General features: G+C 41.4%; 1 protein-coding gene across 4 annotated transcripts in view; it reads right to left on the minus strand.

Moving 5' to 3' along the window:
- Positions 1 to 2,083: 2,083 nt before the first annotated feature.
- The window catches only part of PDSS2 (decaprenyl diphosphate synthase subunit 2), a 253,994-nt gene continuing 234,665 nt past the window's right edge, over positions 2,084 to 21,412 (minus strand). For 2 of the 4 annotated variants that reach the window (XM_055330701.1, XM_055330700.1), the window contains one exon: positions 2,084 to 2,938. In XM_055330701.1, the coding sequence (XP_055186676.1) occupies positions 2,780 to 2,938 (159 nt within the window). In that variant the 3' untranslated portion in view covers positions 2,084 to 2,779. Of the gene's footprint in view, positions 2,939 to 3,710; positions 3,940 to 21,412 lie in introns of all 4 variants that reach the window. The other 2 variants (XR_008665127.1, XM_055330699.1) reach the window with 2 other exon arrangements.

The following is a 21,412-nucleotide window of genomic DNA, read 5'->3' on the forward strand; positions in this document are numbered from 1 at the left end:
TGAATAAATAAATAAAATCTTAAAAAAAAATAAAAATAATAAAGGCCAGGGCTTACCTCCCAGAGCATGGCTGTGGGCCTGGAACAAGACAGCATGCACTTGGCATGCAATATTGCAGCCTTTACACACTTAACGAAGACAAGACTGACAGGGAGGAGAGTGTAGGTGGTTTCAGGAGCCTGAAGTGATGAGGTCTGGAGGGGCCAACTTGCAAGCTGGGGTCATCAGGCGGAAGGGAGCAGCGATGGCTAGTGAATGCTTTCCTCTGGCAAGAAACTGGGGGGTGGGAGAGGGGGTGGAGGGAGCATTCTGAGACCAGGGTCTTACCTAGTCAGCAGTGATGTCCCTGGCTACAGCCAGGTGGTAGGCCACGAGGTGTGATGAGGCATGCCTCGGTGCCCCAAATTTCTCCCTAAATTATCTGAAATTATAAGGACATAAGAGTTAACAAACAAATATCAGGGGCATGAAGAAAGGCTCTCACTATTTAAAACTGGAGAGTGGGGCAGCCCGGGTGGCTCAGCGGTTTAGTGCCGCCTTCAGCCCAGGGTGTGATCCTGGAGACCCGGGATCAGGTCCCATGTCGGGCTCCCTGCATGGAGCCTGCTTCTCCCTCTGCCTGTCTGTGCCTCTCTCTCTGTCTCTCTGTCTCTCTCCCTCCCCTCTGTGTCCCTCATGAATAAATAAATAAAATCTTAAAATATAAAATAAAATAAAATAAAATAAATAAAACTGGAGAGTGAACTGGCCAACTTGTTAGGTCTAACTAAAGCCTGCCAGCAGGCTGGCAAGTGGGAGCTCTGCTGAGCAGGGAAGCCGGAAAGCCGGAGGCAGGGTCGTCACTCAACACTGAGGGTGAGACACCTGAGCCAGGCTAGGAAAGGTCCCCGAGAAAGCAGAAAAGCAGGTGCTGACACAGAGGAGTCCAGGATTACAGGCCGCACAAAAGAGAGCTAGGAACACCTAGGCCTAGACTGGAGACTTTGTGATCCAGAGTCAGAAATGGCAGAGTTTTAGAAAAGAAGACAAAGCTGGAAGGGACTTCAGACATTCTCTCATTTATTTAACAGATGAGGAGATGGAGGCTCAGAGGGGAGTGACCTGCTCCAGGTCACACAGCAAACCAGCTGCTAAACCAGAATTCGAAGCAGCCTAGGACCCTGCCTTATAGTACTCCTCCATCTGCTTCATAAAACCTACAGCCTGGGGTGAGTTCCTGCACAGCTAGAGAACACAAGGCACGACTCCTCCTTTGCGGAAGTTAATGATTAAAACCCAGTCTGATCTCAAGCATCTAACCAAAGTTACTAATTAAGCCAATGTCTGTGAGAAAAGACCATTTCAAACAGAAAAGTGTTCTCTTAAGCTAAATCTACAGGCCTTCAAATTGTCGTGGTATAAACTGTACAATCATAATATTTAAAGTATATTAAAAATATTTCATAATACAATACCTTAAACCTCTGAAGCTCACGTTTTCTCTTCATTGAATGCCACATGCTGGGTCCTGATAAAATGGTTTCGTAACTTTGGGGGGAAGGAATTTAACTAAAATAACTTCACTTAGTGTTTGAGTGAAGGGGGTAATAAAATCTGTTTGCTGTGTTCACTGTCTCCAGATAGGGCTGTAATTACACCACATAAGGAAGAAAGGTAGCTGAGTCTCAATCTAGATCATTTATGTAAACTCAGCCTTCTTGTCAACGGTGTTCTCATATTGCATGCATGCAAACCACAAAAATCATCTCCTATGAACCACAGAGAGACAGTGTCTGATTGCAGGCCTGTGAGATTGCTTATATTCTTTCTGTAATTGGATGTCTGTGGTTCAAGATCAAAATTTGACATTCTGAATTAAAAAAAAAAAAATCACCAGTTTATTCCCCAGAACAACAGTTTTGCACGTGACACTCGTAAAAGTTAAAGGTATTCTCTACACCAAAGTATGACAAATTAATGCATTGGACTTGAAAAGAAGCATCTTGTTTGGCTTAAAAAAAAAAAAAAGTTTGGTTCTTTGAAATGTGTTTGAAAAACATTCGTCTTCTAGAAAGAAAAACAAGCTATTCCTACTACAACCAAGTTAACATTTGATAACATTTTAATCTCCTACTTCAAATATTTGGCATTATTTTTTCAGCAATTTTTCCTAAAAAAAAAAATCTTACAAAAAACGATGAAGCGCAAAGTATATTCATACTGTACCTATAAATACAGACATAATTGCAAAACAAAGCACAATTTTTTCCCGTAATCATCAAAAGTACCCTCCATTATGACAAATTGGTCACTAGTTTTTGATTTGACAGTCCTCCCCGGCTGGCACTGATGTGTTCCTCTTGACACCTGCAGCTTCCAGCATGCTCTGTCCTCTCTAGAAGGAAAACCACAGGCCACCGCCCTGGCGCCATCCCTGGCTCGGTCCAATCAATAAGGACTTATTTCCTGTCCATTTGCTGAGGTCACAGGAGCGAATCTCATTAATTATTTCTGCTACTGCAGCCTCAAGTGTGCTTCTGGCGTGACAAGTGAAAACTGCTTGACCTTTTTTTTCTTCTAATTTTGTTTGTAGCAGTTCCAAAAAGGAGGCAGTATTCTTTTAGCGATGTGATAAGAGGAAGGAAAAAAAATGTATTAGGTTTTTAAAGTCATTAACACATTCCGATATTTCAGTATGAAAGCTCGCTCTCTTTCTCTCTCTCTCTCTCTCTCTCTCTCTCAATCACCTCGTTCCCCAGTTTTTGCAGCTAACGAACAATAGTGTCTTTTTAATTTGGTGTCACGAAAATCTGGTCACAGCAAACACAATGTTTTCTAAAGCAGATCTGGCCTCCGAGGGAGGAAAGCTCTCCAGGGCCTCCAGTGCCTTGTTTCCATGGTAACGACACAGGTCAATAGCTGAAGTCACACCTTTGCCAGCTTTGATTGTTTCTCGCAACTGTTAAGAAACAAATGCACAATAAAAGTCAGTTTTTAAGGTCCCACAATTAAATTGGGGAGGGGAGGTGGAAGACAAAGAAGGGGGGAGACAGTGGAGATTCGTTGTTCCTGCTACGCCCTTCTGAGGTAAAGAGGACACCATTCCCCAGTGATTTTGAGGCACGAACATTCCCTAAGGCTGCTAGGTGTCTGCGCTCCAGAGCAGCACACAATAGGCTCCAATCAGCCTAATTACACCTCCTCCCGACTCCCACCCCTCGATATCTTGAAATGTGCCCTGCTGGGGGATGGCGGTAATGAAGGCAGAGGGCATTTACATCTCTGCCATTTTGAATTCAGCAGCCTAATGGTCTTCCGTGAGGAGGGCTTCATTAACATCCTACTTAGTAACTTTTTTTTTTTTTTTTAATGCTGTATCCTGACACCGTAGGGCCCTATGAAAATTCAAGAAAGACACCTAGTTTAGATCTGCACGCTCCATTTTTAAAACTAAGAGGTTCTGTTTGGGAAGAATGAACTGAAACCCACCTTTGTAAAGAATAAAGTAAACTCTTGCCAACTGGAGTTTATTTCTCATCCCTCTTGTTGACCCCCGGTTAGGACCCACCAAAGAGTTACACGTTGGAGGGGAAAAAGATTTATAACGATTTGGTCAGTCCACCTCCCCTTCCCCCAGATCCATCTTCTCTTTCTCAGTGAACACCTCTGCCTAACTCCCTAAATCAGAAACCCGGGGGTTCCTCCTTCATGCCTCATTTCCAGTCACTCACCATGGCTGTACCAAGTGCGCTCATCCTGGACTGAACTTTCTGGCCCCCAGAGGCTGGGTGGGGTGGAAGGATGAGTTTTAGTCCGTGAGCTGCTTATGATGCAAGTCACTTCTGGGCTGCAGCCAGAATTAAACCATCCAGTGAGTCCCTCCAGAGCTTTCTCCCCTGGCCTACAGACCGGCCATATCTTCCTGAGTGACCACACTGAGTGCCCCAGTCCCTCTCCAACCTGCATGGGAGATGAGGTACACACACCTTTGTTGTCTGAGGCCACGGAGATTGTGACGTGGTCTCTATCCATGTTGACTGCAAGTCCTTGCTGCTCTATCTCTTTTAGAGCTCTCAAATTCATCCTCTGCTCTTCATTGTCACTGCCACTACATTAGTTCAGGCTCTCATCATCCCTTGCCTGGGTTGTTTTCTGCAGCCACCTCCTAAAGAGTCTTCCCACCACCAGTTCTTTGCCCTGGACTCCATCTGTCATGCTGCCAAGGAGAACTTTAGAAAATGCAAATGTGATCTTGCTTAAAACCCTTCACTAACTTCCAATAGCCTTCAAGAAAAAAAAAAAAAAGAGTCCAAGCTCTTTCACGAGGTAGGCCTGGAAGTCCTTTCCTGATCTAGCTGGTAAGAACCCAGCCTGTTTTTACCCTTGTTCCCCCTTTCATCATTATTTAGGGAAACTGCTTGCAGCAATCATCTCCCCTGAGGTGGTTCCCATATTCCCCACTTCCTTCAAACTTCCCAAATTTCACTTGAGCAGAATACCCTTGGCTGGGATGAGAGCCCCTCTTCCTTGGGGCTCCTCGAGTCCCCTGTGCGTATCTGGAGTATAGCATTATTCTACAGTGTCGTACTTCGACTCGCCATTCCTGTATCTATCTCTTCATTAGACTTTTAGTACTGCATCCTGCATGTAACTTAAAGGAATAAAAGAAACAACCTGCTTTATTCCTCTAATTATACAGATGAGAAAACAGAGGACCAGAGTAGTTCAACAGCTCACTCAAGATCACAGGTGGAGGGTGGCACAGTAGTGGTCAGAAGCCAGGGTTTCTAACACCCAGTCCAGCAGTACTTAATTCCTGTACTCTCCCAGAATCTCGCCGCCCCACTGGTATTGCCACACTGCGTATGAACGTCAGGACTATTTCAGCCTAGGATTCCCTGGACTCGTGCCAATCACTGAATGCATGAAGGCACCAAAATAGTGCTGCATATCAGAGGCAGCCAGATTCAAACTCCCATTCTAGCTTTATAATCTTAGAGGAACCATTTAACTGCTTAGGATAATATCAGTCCCTTGTAGGACTGTTGGCGGAGGGGTGGGGGCGGGTGGGGGAGCTACGCAAGACAGCACAGAGTACCTGACAGTGTCTAAAACACTACAAATATTCAGAATGACTTAATTCTTCTTCCTCCTCAGGCCCTTAGAAAGCTGATCCATTCAGAAGATGAAGTCTATTTTAGCTTGATGCATAACAAGCTCAAAGGTAGTTGGAATTGGAGAAAGAAAGAAAGAAAGAAAGAAAGAAAGAAAGAAAGAGGGGGAGGGAGGGAGGAAGAATATGCTATTTGCATTCTTTTTTTTTTTTAAAGACTTTACTTATTTCAGACAGAGAGCGAGAGAGAGCACAAGCTGGGGGAGCAGCAGGCAGAGGGAGAGGGAGAAGTAGATTACCCACTGAGCAGGGATCTCAATGTAGGGCTCGATCCCAGGGCCTTGGGATCATGACCTGAGCTGAAGGCAGATGCCTAACTGACTGAGTCACCCAGGTGTCCCTGTTGTCATTATCTTTAATTACCCCACATCTAAGTTAGACAAGCCAACATTCTGTATTTTAGACTTTTAGGTTGGGACCTATAGGCATGTGTATAATAAATGCATGATGGATTTCAATTTGCAAATATTAACTGAACATCTATTATGTGAAAGGAGTACGATGATCCTTCTCTGCTTCATGGATCAGGAACTAATTAAGGGTATACTGTAAAAAGCAGCAAAACCAAGGGACAAATGTACGGCTAGGGACAGTAAAAGAAATGAGAGATCAACTTTAATTAGAAGAGATTCAAGAAGATCTTATAAAGTAGGTGAGATCTGAGGCATGTCATGAGAATGCTGATAAGTGGTCATGGGGTTGAGGGTAGCAAGGGAATTATATTGAAAGAGAACAGCCTGAGCAAAGGCACAGAGGAGACCAGAATACAGTGTCCAAGGAATAAAGAGATTGGTGTGACAAACCTTAAAGGAGTAGGTATTAGGGGATCCAAGAGGGCTCTGAAAACTACGCTAAGAAATTTGAATTAAGGGGTGCCTGGGTGGCTCAGTAGTTGAGTGTCTGCCTTTGGCTCAGGATGTGGTCCCAGGGTCCTGGGATTGAGTTGTGCATTGGGCTCCCCATAGGGAGCCTGCTTCTCCCTCTGCTTGTATCTCTGCCCCTCTCTCTATGTCTCTCATGAATAAATGAATTAAATCTTAAAAAAAAAAGAAATTCGAATAAAAAAATGTTTGATTATCAAATATTTTAAAAGTACAGAAAAATTCAAAGACTAGTACAGGCAAACTATGGTCCCAGGGCCAACTTGCATGCACCCCCTGTTTTTATAAATCAAGTTTTGTTGGAAGTATCCGTGCCCATTCTGTTCAATATTGTCTATGGCTGCTTTTGTGTTCTAGTGGCAGAGCTGCAGAGGTGAGTAGCTGCCACAGAGGCTGTACTGGGCTGTGGAGTTTAAATTACACTTTAGTTTTTACAGAAAGTCTGCTGACTCCTCGACTAGCACAACGAGTGACCACATAATCTTCTACCAAAAGTCAACAATTGTCAATGTTTTGCTTTTTTGTTTTATCTACCTGCATGTACCTGTTTTCTCAACCATTTGAAAATAAGCTGTGGGCAGTGGTATGATGGTAAATTACCTTTCTAGGGGAGGAAAAAGACTTTGTTAGTAGCACTTGCAGATTTTTGTGGTACAAAAACTCCCCATCATGGATGATTTCAAGCTACCAAGGGTTGTGGAATCACAAAATTCTGAAATATTTAACAATAGGCTCTGAGCTGGTAGGATTTGTCTTGGACACATGTTGGGCTGCAGGATGCTTCACCCTCGTTTTGACATGCAGCTCCTAAGAATATTCTCCTACATAGCCAGAATATTATTTTCATAACTAGGGAAGTTAATCATAATTCTCTATCATTCTGTAATACCCATGTGCAAATTTCCCCAGTTGGCTCTAAAATGTCTTTTTTTTAGTCTTTTATTTTTTTCCCAAATCACGATGAATCCTGGTTCACACATCACATTCATTTGTTATGACACTTTAATATTTTCTCCCCCATGATATTGCCATTTCAAAAGGACCAGACTGTGCTGTGCAATGTTTTACATTCTGCATCTCTCTTTTTTAAAGAGTTCATTTATTAAATAGAGAGAGGCCTCACCCAAGCAGGGGAAGCAGCAGAGGGAGAAGGAGAAGTAGGCTCCCCACTGAGCAGGGCGCATGACTTGGGGCTCAACCCCAGGACCCTGGGATCATGACAAGAGTCAAAGGCAGATGTGTAACAGACTGAGCCGCCCAGGAGTCCATTTTCTCTATTTCTCTGATTGCTTCATTTAGTTTGTTACTTCATAAATTTTATTCAGTAGGCCCAACTGAATGTTTTTTTTTTAAGAATTTTATTTATTCATGAGAGACCCAGAGGGAAAGGCAGAGACATAGGCAGAGGGAGAAGCAGGCTCCCTGTAGGGAGCCTGATGTGGGACTTGATCCCAGGACCCTGGGATCCCAACCTGAGTCAAAGGCAGACACTCAACCACTGAGTCACTCAGGTGTCCCAAAGGCCCAACTGAATATTTGATGGTGACCTGTAAGATACTTAATTCTTATAATGAAGGGTAGTTCAGATCAGGGCAAAAGAGCATCTAGGAGGGTATCACTGAATATTACTCAAGCCCTTGAAAGAGGGCTCAAATCTTCTCTCCTCAGAGTTGTGCTTTGCATAGCTTCCATGAGGAAAATGGCCATTTCATGATTCATCAGTAATTTAATTCTTCATGGAAGGTACTATTCCTCACAGACACCTACATAAATTTCGACCAACAAAACCTAAACTATTGGCTCAAAAGAAATCCTTTAGATATTATTCATAGGCCATAAATAAGACTCATTTTTACTATATATTAGAATAGGCAATGGGTCTATCCTGACCAAACAATCTCATCTTTTCTAAATAAATGTGATAAAAGACATATTAAGTTGGAATTTCTAAACTTGGCTGACCATAAGATTCACCTGGGGAACTTTGCTTTTTAGATCATTCCAATGATTAGCCAGATTTGGGAGTACCTAACTTTCTGGGGTACATATTTTGAGTTACTATGGGTTGAGGGGTGCCAGGGTGGCTCAGTAAGTGTCTGCCTTCAGCTTAGGTCATGATCCCAGGGTCCTGTGGTTGAACAGGAGGGGCGGGGGTGTCTCAGCTCAGCAGGAAGTTTGCTTCTCCTTCTCCCTTAGCCTGCCACTCCCCGTTTGTGCTTTCTCTTTCGCTGCCAAATCAATCCATCCATCCATCAATCAATCTTAAAAAAAAAAAAAATCAAAATAGTTGGGTTGCATTTATACTATTTTGACCACACTTCCAACTGGCAGTCTTGGCAACGATCAAATTCAATTCAGCCACCACGTATTGGGCATGTATATGGCCTAGGTGTATAGCAGGGGTGGGAGATACAGAGACTAACACAGTTGCTGCTTCCCAGGGCCACTTGTTATGAGGGTGCCCTAGGGTTGTAAAACTGAAGGGGGTTGAAAGGAATACTGAGGGACTGGACCTACAACCTTTGTTTTATTTTTTTATTTTTATTATTTAAAGATTTTATTTATTTATTCATGAGAGACACAGAAAGAAAGAGAGAGAGAGAGGCAGAGACACAAGCAGAGGGAGAAGCAGGCTCCATGTGGGGAGCCCGACATGGGACTCGATTCCGGGTCTCCAGGATCAGGCTCTGGGCTGAAGGCGGCACTAAACTGCTGCACCACCCGGGCTGCCCTACAAATTTTGTTTTAATAGTTGCCAGAGATAACACCGCAATTAGAAAAATTCTTTCTGCTTCTACCTTCACCTACATTTTGACTGAGCAAAGCCCAAACTAATGCATAGACAGAACTTATTAGGATATGGCTAGTATGGTATGCCCTCTGGCCTTTATGGCTTGAAAAACATTTTAGCCGCAGGATAAATGACAAAAAAATACAAAAAGGTGAATTACCAGTCTGTATTTTACTTCTCTGATATAGCACTTTAGGGCACTAAAATAATAAAATCTCTAATTAAGTCAACTGAATAATTGTATAAGTGCAGCATCACCTGCAATAAATTAAGTCCAAATCCCTTGCTAGAGGATCCAATTAAAGATATTAACACAGAGATAAAAAGATGCAAAGTACTTAAAGTTAAGTGCATTATTATTTAACATTTATTAAAAGGTGTTATTAAACACCTTTTCAGTGATAAATGTTGTTTTTATGAAACCTTTTGAGAAATCATTATATGCCTGTGAAAACTATTTGGTTAAAAAATTCTCTGAAATATTAAAGATGAGCCCATGCCATGACATCTAAGCAGCTTTAGCAGAAGTGGCAGTCACTTCTCTCTAATGAAACTAAAGAAAAGACTTTAAGGGGGATCCCTGGTGGCTCAGCGGTTTGGTGCCTGCCTTCGGCCCAGAGCATTACCCTGGAGTCCCGGGATCAAGTCCCGCATCGGGCTCCCTGCATGGAGCCTGCTTCTCCCTCTGCCTGTGTTTCTGCCTCTCTCTCTCTCTCTCTCATGAATAAATAAATAAAATCTTAAAAAAAAAGAAAAGAAAAGACTTTAAGACCTAGAAGAAACCCAATCCCAATCTTATCTTCTTACCTCATTTTGTAGGAGAAGATATTGGGATGAGATCGGCTAAGTGATAAGAGCCAACAGCAAACTTGAGAAATAGCCTGGGTTTCATTTCCACACATCCAGAGCTCTTCCCCTCTACAGTGCTGAAGAGAATTGGAGATAACCCCAAGCTTTCTTTTGCCCAAACAGATAGAGTGCTATAGAGAATGGGGATGCTGAAACTCATCTGGAAAAGAGGGTAGACCTTGTTCTGTAGAAACTGTAGAACAGAAAGAGAGTATAATTTAATTGCTGAAAGAGAGTATAATTTAATTGTTGAAAACATCTGGATAAGGATAAAAGGAAACAAATGGAAGCCATGCTTTTATGGAAAGAGACCATACGGTAGAAGTGGATCATGCTTCCCTAACAGGGATTATGAAGCTGGCAGTAACGTAGAACGAGTTTTACTAAAACTCACGTTCTAACACTTGATAAATTCTTGGGGTGCCTGACTGATAATCTTAGGCATCAGAAGACAGAAGAAGCACTTTCTGCTTCAGTATGTCAACATAATTGGGTGTAAAGGTGATAGAAATCTGGTGCACACACGCGCACAAAAAGTAATGCCAACCTAGTATTAGCATCAGTGAAAGAAAGGACCAGCAGGCACAGACCATAAACTGGGAAAGCACATTTAAAAATTAATGAAAAGACTGCCATGATTCCAAGAGATCATAAATAGAAATAGTTCAAGGGTGATGAGCGCCTCTGAGAAACTAAATTTCAACAGTGGTCATGATTAATTATGAAAGAGACCAAAACAAATGGCTACAGAATAAGCTCTCTTGGGGCTCAGATTCGAAAAGGCCCAGGTGTAAAAGGAGAAGCATATCGTCTCCTCCATTGCTGAGCCCCAGCTGAGCACCTGCTCTGCACAAAGCTCCACTGTGGAGAGGGGATGCTACCCTTGATTTGAAAGAGCTGACAAAGGAGAGGTATGAAGCTGTAAAAATTGTGTGGGATTCCATCCATAAGTCTGTACTATCACCAGGATACTTGTCACATATGTTTTCAAAGTGCCAGTCCTCACAGAAAAATGTTCAGCAACAACCTTGTCAGAATCTGCTAAAGACTGATGAGGGTGCACAGGGGAAGGAGATGATGACAAAAAATAAGAGGCATCCAGATGTCAAGGCCGTATGTCAAATAAGAGCAAGTGTGTTCAAAGAGTTGCAAAAGACAATGTATCATTAAGAGAAGACAAAGGAAACAGAACAACTAAAGAATGGGTTAAAAAATTGTAAAGAGAAAAATAAATTCCATGAAGAGGGGCTTCTAAGGATGAAGCATGCATTCAAGCAGCCCGTTACAGGTTGTCAGGGAGGCCATAAGGCAGCTACCAAGCTGCCTTAGTGCTGGCTTCTGGTATTGTTTGCGTTTCAAGACCACCACCACTCCCATTCCAAATACAGTATCATCCTCTAGGACAAATTGCTGTATAGCACCCCACTGAGCCTCCTCCCTGCCGGCAGCTCTCTCACTCATTTTGTCTGATGCTCCTGTTGACACTTCCTTTCTCTCTCTTTCTCCTTGCTCTGGAGACCTAGTTTCCAGTCTAGGTCTTCACAGAGGCATCCACTCACTTCTGTCTTCTTTATGCTTATGGTGCACATAAATGTTCTTCCCAGCCGCTGAAAGATGTAAGACATCTCAAAGATGAGAGATTCAACTACCGAGTGTCTTCAAACACAGGACAAGTGAAAAGGTGAGGACAGAGGTGCATCTGGAACAAAGACCAGTGAATTTATGGACGGTGATGGCATAATTCCAAATAAAATTATCACCTAGATTGGGTCTGTGAGCTCTAGACAAAAGGCAGTGGTGATTGCAGCCCCAGGTCACAATGAGCGAATCATTACAAAATATTCTCATTTTTTCTTGTGATATGACCACTCACTGTTAGCCTCAGAAACAAGACAAAGAGATAAAGATACTCTAAAGATATCTTAAAGATACTCTAAAGATAGAGTATATTTGGGTTTTTAGAATCTTAGTCCTTTGTGGATAAGACAGAGAAATGGAGCTCTGGATTGGAGTATGATAATATGAGTTCAAATATATAAAACAACTACTCCTAGAAAATGTTTGGTAGTGGATTTATTTTGAGCAGAAAAGCGATCTCTAGGACTCAATATTTGGTTTCGTCTTTTCAGTAAATAGTGCTGAAAAAAATGGAGAGCTATATGCAAAAGAATGAAACTGGATCACTTTCTTCTACAATAAATAAAAATAAACTCAAAATGGGTTTAAGACCTAAATGTGAGGGATCCCTGGGTGGCGCAGCGGTTTGGTGCCTGCCTTTGGCCCAGGGCGCGATCCTGGAGACCCGGGATCGAATCCCACATCGGGCTACCGGTGCATGGAGCCTGCTTCTCCCTCTGCCTGTGTCTCTGCCTCCCTCTCTCTCTCTCTCTCTCTCTGTGACTATCATAAATAAATAAAAAATTAAAAAAAAAGACCTAAATGTGAGACATAAAATTGTAAAACTCCTAGAAGAACGCATAGGCAGTAATTTCTTTCACAGTGGCCTTAGTAACATTTTTCTAGATATGTCTCCTCAAACAAGGGAAACAAAAGCAAAACTAAACTACTGGGGTTATGCCAAAATAAAAAGCTTTTGCACAGTGAAGAAAGCCATCAACAAAAACAAAAAGGCAGCCTACTGAATGGGAGAAGGTATTAGTAAATAATACATCCAATAAGGAGTTAATATCAAAATATATAAAGAACTTATACAACTCAACACCAAATAATCTGATTAAAATTGGGCAGAGGACCTGAATAGACATTTTCTAAACAAGGCATCCAGATGGCCAACAGACATGAAAAGATGTTGAACATCACTCATCATCGGGGGATGCAAATCAAAACCACAATGAGACATCACCTTACACCACTAAGAATGGCTACTATCAAAAAGACAGGAAATAACAAGTGTTGGCGAGGATATAGAGAAAAAGGAACCCTCACACACTGTTGGTGGAAATGTTAATTGGTGCACAGTGGTTACTGTGGAAAACAGCAGGAGTGTTCCTCAAAAAATTAGTAATAGAAATACCATATGATCCAATAATTCTACTACTGGGTATCTTTTGAAAACACTAATTTGAAGATATATGCACCCCTGTATTTATTGTAGCATTATTTACAATGGCCAAGGTACAAAAGCAACCCAAGTGTCTACTGATAGAAGCATGGATAAAGAAGATGTGGTACATATATGCACACACACACATACATACATTCACACACAAATATTCCTCAGCCATAAAAACGAATGAGATCTTGCCATTTGGGACAACACAGATGGACCTAGAGGACATTATGCTAAAGTGAAGTAAGTCAGCAGAGAAAGACAAACACCATGTGATTTCACTTAATCTAAAAAAAATGAAACAAATAAGCAAACAGACATCAGGAACAGACCCATAAATTCAGAGAACAAACTGATGGTTGCCTTAGGGGAAGAAGACTGGGGGATGGGCAAAATGGGTGAAGGGGAGTGGGAGATACAGGTTTCCAGTTATGGAATGTTTAATAGAGTAGGTCCAGGATATAAAAGGTACAACATAGGGAATATTGTCAATGGTATCATAATGGTGTTGTATGCTGAGAGATGGTGCCTACACTTGTGGTGAGCGTATCACAACATAGAGATTTGTCAAATCACTATGCTGTACACCTAAAATAATGTAACATTGTGCGTCTAAACTTCAATAAAAAAAGAAAAACAAAACAAACACCCCAACCTGATTTCTTTCCTTTATCACAGTTCTATGGATTACCTGAATGAAGATGGAGAAGAAATACATACTAAATTTTAATTTTCTGATGTCATAGAGCCAAGAGAGAAAGCTAACACATGGATAGCATCAAAATTTTAGTGGTTTTGGGATGCTTGGGTGGCTCAGTGGTTGAGCATCTGCCTTTGGCTCAGGTCATGATCCTGGGGTCCCGGGATTGCTTCCCGCATTGGGTCCCTATAGGGAGCTTCTCCCTCTGCCTATGTCTCTGCCTCTCTCTCTGTGTCTCTCATGAATAAATAAATAAAATCCTTAAAAAAAATCTTAATGGTTTTGACATGTTGAAGAAAGACTGATACTAGTGAGATGAAATATAACAAAGGATAATTGTATAGTTGTGCATTTAGGTTTCAAAAATTAATTGTAAAAGTGTAAGCCTAAATTTGGCAGTGATTCATAAATAAGTGTTGAGAATCTTTGATAACCACATTCTTTACATAAGCCAAGACTGTGATACAGATTAAAAAAGAAAAAAAAAAAGCCCAAACACAAACTCTGACAGCATCAACAGCTGTCCATGTCCAAAACAGAGGCCAGAAAATGGGTCACTGTACTGTTTGATGGTCAGTTTATGTTTAGAAAACTATGTTCAGTCCTGGGTGCCATGGTCATGTGTCAAGAGGGGCATTCAGAATAGACTGGATTTAGTATTAGGATGAAGAAGTATTTGGAAACATGTCATCTAAGAATGTTTAACCTGGAGGAAAGAAGTAAAGGAGGAGATGAAAGCCATCTTCAAATATCTAAAGCGATTAAATGGAAGACAGAGCAGTTCTGTTCCTTTTTCTTTTTCTTTTTTTTTTAAGATTTAATTTATTTCTTTGATAGAGAGAGCACACAAGCAGGGGGAGTGGCAAGCAGAGGGAGAGGGAGAAGCAGAATCCTCACTGAGCAGGGAGCCCGATGAGGGGCTCCATCCCAGGACCCTGGGATCATGACCTGAGCCAAGGGCAGATCCTTAACTGACTGAGCCACCCAGGTGCCCCGGAGCAGTCCTGTTTTATCTGCTTCAGGAGACAGAACAAAGAGCAAAAGGTGAAAGTTCTGGGAAGCAGATTTCAATTACAAATAAGAGAGAGAGTTTTCAAATAACTAGAGTTGTCTAACAACAGAATAATTATTTTTGGCAAGCTCTGAACCCCCTATTTTTGGAAGTCCTCAGCCACTGGATGACCACATCAGAGAAAGTATGAATAAAATTCTTAGCAGATGTGGGAGGTGGAACAGGGCAGCCTCCAAAGTCCCATTCAACTCCAAGATTCTAGCTGTTAGTGCTTCAATTGAAAGGTCTTCCTCTAACATGATAACCATATTATGATAAACAAACAAATTGCAAGCAACATAAAAGCATTCCTTTTTACTTAGAACAAGGAATTATTTCCAAGAGTTTACAGAAAGTAAGTCTACTGGGGTGCCCGGGTAGTTGAGTTGGTGAAGCATCTGCCTTCGGCTCAGGTCATGATCTCAGGGTCCTGGGATCGAGCCCCATGTAGGGCTCCTGGCTCAGCAGAGGGCCTGCTTCACCCTCTCCTTCTACCTCACCCTCTGCCTGCTTGTGTGCTCTCTCTGTGTCAAACAAATAAATAAAATCTTAAAAAAAAAAAAAAAGAAAGAAAGAAAATCTACTGATTTATTTTTATTTTTTAAAAAAAGATTTATTTATTTATTCAGGAGAGACACAGAGTGAGAGGCAGAGACACAGGCAGAGGGAGAAGCAGGCTACCTACAGGGAGCCATGTGGGACTCAATCCCAGGAACCTGGGATCATACCTGAGCCCAAGCCAGACACTCAACCACTGAGCCACCCAGGTGTCTGGAAAAGCTGATTTAACTAAGTATCTTATTTCACCAGAAGGAAAGGAGATGGAAATAGAATTTTTAGTTACTTTCTCAATTACATGAATTCTTGTGCAAAAGCACAAGAACCAGTGTGCGTCCCAATGTGAAAATGGCCATAATAACAATATTAGCAATAACAACAGACAATCTTATAATACTTATGTGTGCCCAGATACATATATCTTCAATCCTTATAACAGCCCTATGAGGTAGGTGCTAACATTATTCTTATTTTACAAAGAAACTTAGACTAGAAAAGTACCTCAAGGTAACGTAGGAGATAAATGCTGGAGTCAAGAATCAAATAGTTCTTGCTCAGGGCGCCTGGGTGGCTCAGCGGTTGAGTGCCTGCCTTCCGCCCAGGGCGTGATCCTGGAGTTCTGGGATCGGGTCCCACATCAGGCTCCCTGCAGGAGCCTGCTTCTCCCTCTGCCTGTGTCTCTGCCTCTGTGACTCTCATGAATAAATAAATAAGATCTTTAAAAAAACAAATAGTTCTTGCTCTTTTTTTTAAATTTTTTTTATTTTAAATTATTTATTTATGATAGTCACACACAGAGAGAAAGAGAGGCAGAGACACAGGCAGAGGGAGAAGCAGGCTCCATGCACCGGGAACCCGACGTGGGATTCGATCCCGGGTCTCCAGGATCGTGCCCTAGGCCAAAGGCAGGCGCCAAACCGCTGCACCACCCAGGGATCCCTAGTTCTTGCTCTTAACCAGCATGGTATAATGCCATTTACTTCACTCTTACATGAATTGGGAAGCATTTCAATTTCATTTGTGAAGAGAACACCTATCTATGTCAATAATGTCCTTTCGAAGCCTGTGCACAAGGGCAAATTTTTTCACTATACATAACAGACTTTTAAAAATACATTAAGTCAAATAACTTTGGATAAAACCATATTTACAGAGATGACAAAATTTTGAAGCCGTCATTATATTAATCCTGCACTTCTATTACAATATATACATTTTTAAAAAACCATAACTAAAAATGCCATATGGCTGCAGAACAAATGTCAATTAGAATTGGAAGTGGAAAATTTCCACATTTCTGCTAAGAAAAAGGCCATAAATACTTTAATTGATTAAGTATATTCTTCAGGTCATACTTTCTTTCTTTTTTTTTTTTTTTTTAAAAAAAACAGGCCCTGAATAAGGCTCAGATAATCATCACATCCACTACTGAGCCACAAAAAGAAACTAACATATTTTTTCTTAAATCCTTAATAATGAAAACTTATATTTTAATTTTTTAATTAATTAATTAATTTATTCATGATAGTCACAGAGAGAGAGAGAGAGAGAGAGAGAGAGAGAGAGAGGCAGAGACACAGGCAGAGGGAGAAGCAGGCTCCATGCACCGGGAGCCCGATGCGGGATTTGATCCCGGGTCTCCAGGATCGCGCCCCGGGCCAAAGGCAGGTGCCAAACCACTGCGCCACCCAGGGATCCCATGAAAACTTATTTCTACCAAAAATCTCAACCAAAGACTCTGACTACAGTCATGGTACTTGGGGGTTTCACACAATCACAGGACATCATTACCTCATGTTATTCTTACTATTCTTTAAATCCAGGGTTGCCTGGGTGGCTCAGTGGCTGAGTACCTGCCTTTGGTTCAGGGTGTGATCCTGGAAACCTGGGATCGAGTCCCACATCGGGCTGCCTGCATGGGGCCTGCTTCTCCCTCTGCCTGTGTCTCTGCCTTTCTCTCTGTGTCTCATGAATAAATAAATAAAATATTCAAAAATAAAATAAAATAAAACGAATCTCAGGGGGCGCCTGGGTGGCTGAGTTGGTTAAGTGTCCACCTCTTGATTTCAGCTCAGGTTATGATCTCAGAGTTGTGAGATTAAGCCTTGCATTGGGCTCTGTGCTGGGCATGGAGCCTGCTCAGGATTCTCTCTCCCTCTTTCTCTGCCCCTCCCAGACCCCAATGCACACACACCCTCTCACAGAAAACACACACACACACACACACACACACACACACACACACACAAATAAAAGCAATCTAGGGTTCATCATGCTACATTTAAATCATTGGATGGGGTGTGGGGTGCCTGGGTGGCTTAGTCAGTTGAGCAGCCGACTTGATTTCAGCTGGGGTCATGATCTTGGGGTTGGGGAATCGATCTCCAAGTGAGGCTCTGCACTCAGTGGGGAGTCTGCTTGGGGATTCTCTCCCTCCCCCTCTGCCCCTCTCCTGGCTGTGCTCTTTCAACAAATTAAATAAACAAACAAACAAACAAATAAATAAATCTAAAAAAAAGGTCATTGGATGAAGGATTAAGAACTTTGATTTGACAAATATAATTTAGCCCATACTTTAACATTTTTCTGTTCTCTTATAAAACATTATTTTTTTCTTTTCTAAGATAACCTGGGAAATTCCTGTAATATGCATGGAGCTTTAAGATGCTTTTTAATAAGTTCTATTTATTATTTTGCAGAATTAAGATCATCCTTTATAATTGTACGAGCATGTATAACACATGACATTTGTTATACTGCTCTCCTTTTCCCTTGCTGAGTCCCAGGACTTGCAGTCCCTGGAGGTGAGAGGTAAGAGAATAGGGGAGCTGTAGGAGGGACAAATGCTACTCCTTCCACAGATGGCAGTCTTTCAAGGGCCTGGAGCAGAAACTCCCAGATGAAGCCACACAGGAACCTTTTAAAATCTAATATGGAAAAAAAAAAATCTAATATGGGATTAGGTGTTCTCCTCCTAAAACTGGTTAATCCATTTCTGCTGTTTTCTAATAATATGAAAAACAATTGTAGAGAGGCAATAAGCAAACATTAGTAGAGAAACTCTGGCCCTGGACATGTGATCCTGGGCAAGGTGACATCTCTAAACCCTCACCTGTAAAATTGCAAAGATCATATTTATACCACGTGAATTATCAAGAAGAACAAATAAGATGATGTATGGCAAATTACTTTGACATCAATAAAATGCTATTCAGGGTGCCTGGATGGCTCAGCTGATTAAGCATCTGCCTTTAGCTCAGGTCCTGATCCTGGGGTCCTGGAACTGAGCCCCATGTTAGGTACCAGCCCAGAATTGCGCTCCCTGCTCAGTGGGGAGTCTGCCTCTGTCTCTCCCTCTGCCTGCCACTCTGCCTACTTGTGCTCTCTAATAAATAAAATCTTGTGTGTGTTTTTTTTTTAAAGCTTTTATTTATTTATTCATAGATAGAGAGAGAGGCAGAGACACAGGCAGAGAGAGAAGCAGGCTCCATGCAGGGAGCCTAATGCGGGACTCGATCCCAGGACTCCAGGGCCAAAAGGCAGATGCCAAACCACTGAACCACCCAGGGATCCCAATAAATAAAATCTTAAAAAAAAATGCTATTCAAATGCAAGACCTGAGGAGGAAGAGAGCATGGAGTTTGTTATAGAATTTAGATGTAATATTTACATAATGTACCTGGCTTTAATTACAAACATTCATAGACTACTTTACATAGATTCATGAAATTGTTTTAAATATTTTAAGTCTGTATTATTAGTGAATTGGAAATATGCTTGTGCTTAAAAAATGAATCTCCAAATCACCCTGACCATTTAAAACTGGATCTATTCTTCCTAAAAGGAAAGAAACAACAACAACAACAACAACAACAACAACAACAACATGATAAAGACAGGTTTGGTCTCATGTTTCTTTCTTTTTTTTTTTTTTAATTTTTTTTATTTATTTATGATAGTCACAGAGAGAGAGAGAGAGGCAGAGACATAGGCAGAGGGAGAAGCAGGCTCCATGCACCGGGAGCCCGATGTGGGATTCGATCCCGGGTCTCCAGGATCGCGCCCTGGGCCAAAGGCAGGCGCTAAACCGCTGCGCCACCCAGGGATCCCTCATGTTTCTTTTTTGTTTTTGTTTTTGTTTTTTTTGGTCTCATGTTTCTTGCCTTCTCCACACATTTCTATTAGGCTCAGTCTTGATGGTGTATGGCCTGGCTGATAGTGAGATTTCAGTCTGGCCATACCACCCTGAGCACACCCCAGTTGCACCCAATCTTGGAAGCCAAGAAGGGTCAAGCCGAGAGAGTACTTTGGTGGGACAGTAAGATTTGTTTCTGAACTGACACCAAGGCCCAGCCTCTTACCGAAGTAAATTTAGGAGTCCACGCTGTGGGCTACTATCCACAAATAGCTTCATAACCAAATAACTCATTTCATACAAATTATCATGTTTGAATATACATATATATATTCCTATTATATATATAGATAACCTGAATATGTACATATGTATAGTTTAGTACACACACATATATACATACATATATATGTATGTATATATGTATTATAGAGGTATTTTCATGTAGTTTTTTTTTAATTTTTATTTATTTATGATAGTCACACAGGGAGAGAGAGAGAGAGGCAGAGACACAAGCAGGCTCCATGCACCGGGAGCCTGACGTGGGATTCGATCCTGGGTCTCCAGGATTGTGCCCTGGGCCAAAGGCAGGCGCCAAACCGCTGCGCCACCCAGGGATCCCTATTTTCATGTAGTTAAAAACATTTTACTAGCACACTAAAAGTTGACCTAAATTGTTGATTCCTTGGCAGAGAATTCAGGCAAAGTCTGTCCTTAAGACAGACAGGTAAACTTAAAGCTCAGGATAGGAGCAGATATACTTGATTTCAAAATGTAATTAAGTGGACCAAAATGTACACTTTATTTATTTTTAAAAGATTTATTTATTTTATTTGAGAGTGAGTGCATGAGCAGGGGTGGAAGAGGATGGTAGAAGGGGAGGGAGAGAAGAGAGAGAATCTCAAGAAGACTCCCCACTGAGCAAGGAGCCTGACATGGGTCTTGATCTCATGACCCTGAGCTCATGACCTGAGCCAAAATCAAGAGTTGGACCCTTAACGAACTGAACAAACCCATGGTTCCCAGATGGACCAAAATGTACGATAAATTTTTTGAAAATTTATTCGTGAGAGACACAGAAAGAGAGGCAGAGACACAGGCAGAGGAAGAAGCGGGATGGGGGACTCAAGCCCAGGACCCCGGGATCACAACCTGGCCAAAGGCAGATGCTCAACTGCTGAGCCACCCAGGCATCTCCCAAAATGTTCAATTTAATTCTTAGTTTATAAATTTTCATTGGCATTTAATAGGCTGGGCATTTGAGGTTCGTAATATGGAATTATATTAAATTGAGGGTTAAACTGCATTAAAAAGTAATCACGTCTTCTGAGGAAAATTTAACTATTTATAAATAATCTCAGATTTACTGATATTCTGATTCAAAAATAATTTTTAGTTTTAGTATTGTATTCCAAAGAGGAACTTAATTCTACATATTTAGGTTCAGAAAGCAAAACACACCATAGGTTGTAGACTGCAGCAATGAGCCAGTCTTTGCCTGTAGCTTTTTGAGGAATTAATCAATAGTAAACTCTGTAATCTCATGACGAATACTATGCTGGTTATTTAATTAAAAAGAATATTGTGGGATGAGAGAAATCCAAGAGTCCTGGGGATTATTTGAGGAATACATAAACTATATGAGTTCATATCTTACTTACACATTACTTAAATCCTCCTCATGCCTCAATTTTTCATCTGCTTTAATATTTGGATGCTGATACCTGGGGATCACTTGCTTCAAAACTACTATCACTACCACTGCTATCCACATGACCCTAGATTCCTAACATCCTAACATGTATCCTGATACAACATGAATTTAAAAACACATTTATGACTTCCATCACTAGAGTGCAGGTCCAACAACAGAAAAATTCTATCTACTGAGGGTTATGACAACGACATATCTGCCAGGCAGGTTACATCAGACCAGGGGCAAATGCAGGAATCAGAAGAAGTTACTCTGTGTGCCACATAAATATAATCATACCTGCTTGATTAACATCTCTTTCAGCTGTAGATCTCTATGTTACGTTGTTATGGAAAGTGCATTTGTTAACATAGATCCTTGCCTCCTTCAAGAATGGTAATGAGAACTCATTTTAAATGGTTATATCCATAAAGCTTCCTTAGAAGAGTGAAGAATACTTGCCAGTTAAAAAAAAAAAATCCCAATAATTACTGCACTGGTTCAGCAAACAAAAATCCTAAGACAGTCACTT

The sequence above is a fragment of the Nyctereutes procyonoides genome, unplaced genomic scaffold (assembly GCF_905146905.1).
Source record: "Nyctereutes procyonoides isolate TBG_1078 unplaced genomic scaffold, NYPRO_anot_genome, whole genome shotgun sequence".
NCBI lineage: Eukaryota > Metazoa > Chordata > Mammalia > Carnivora > Canidae > Nyctereutes > Nyctereutes procyonoides.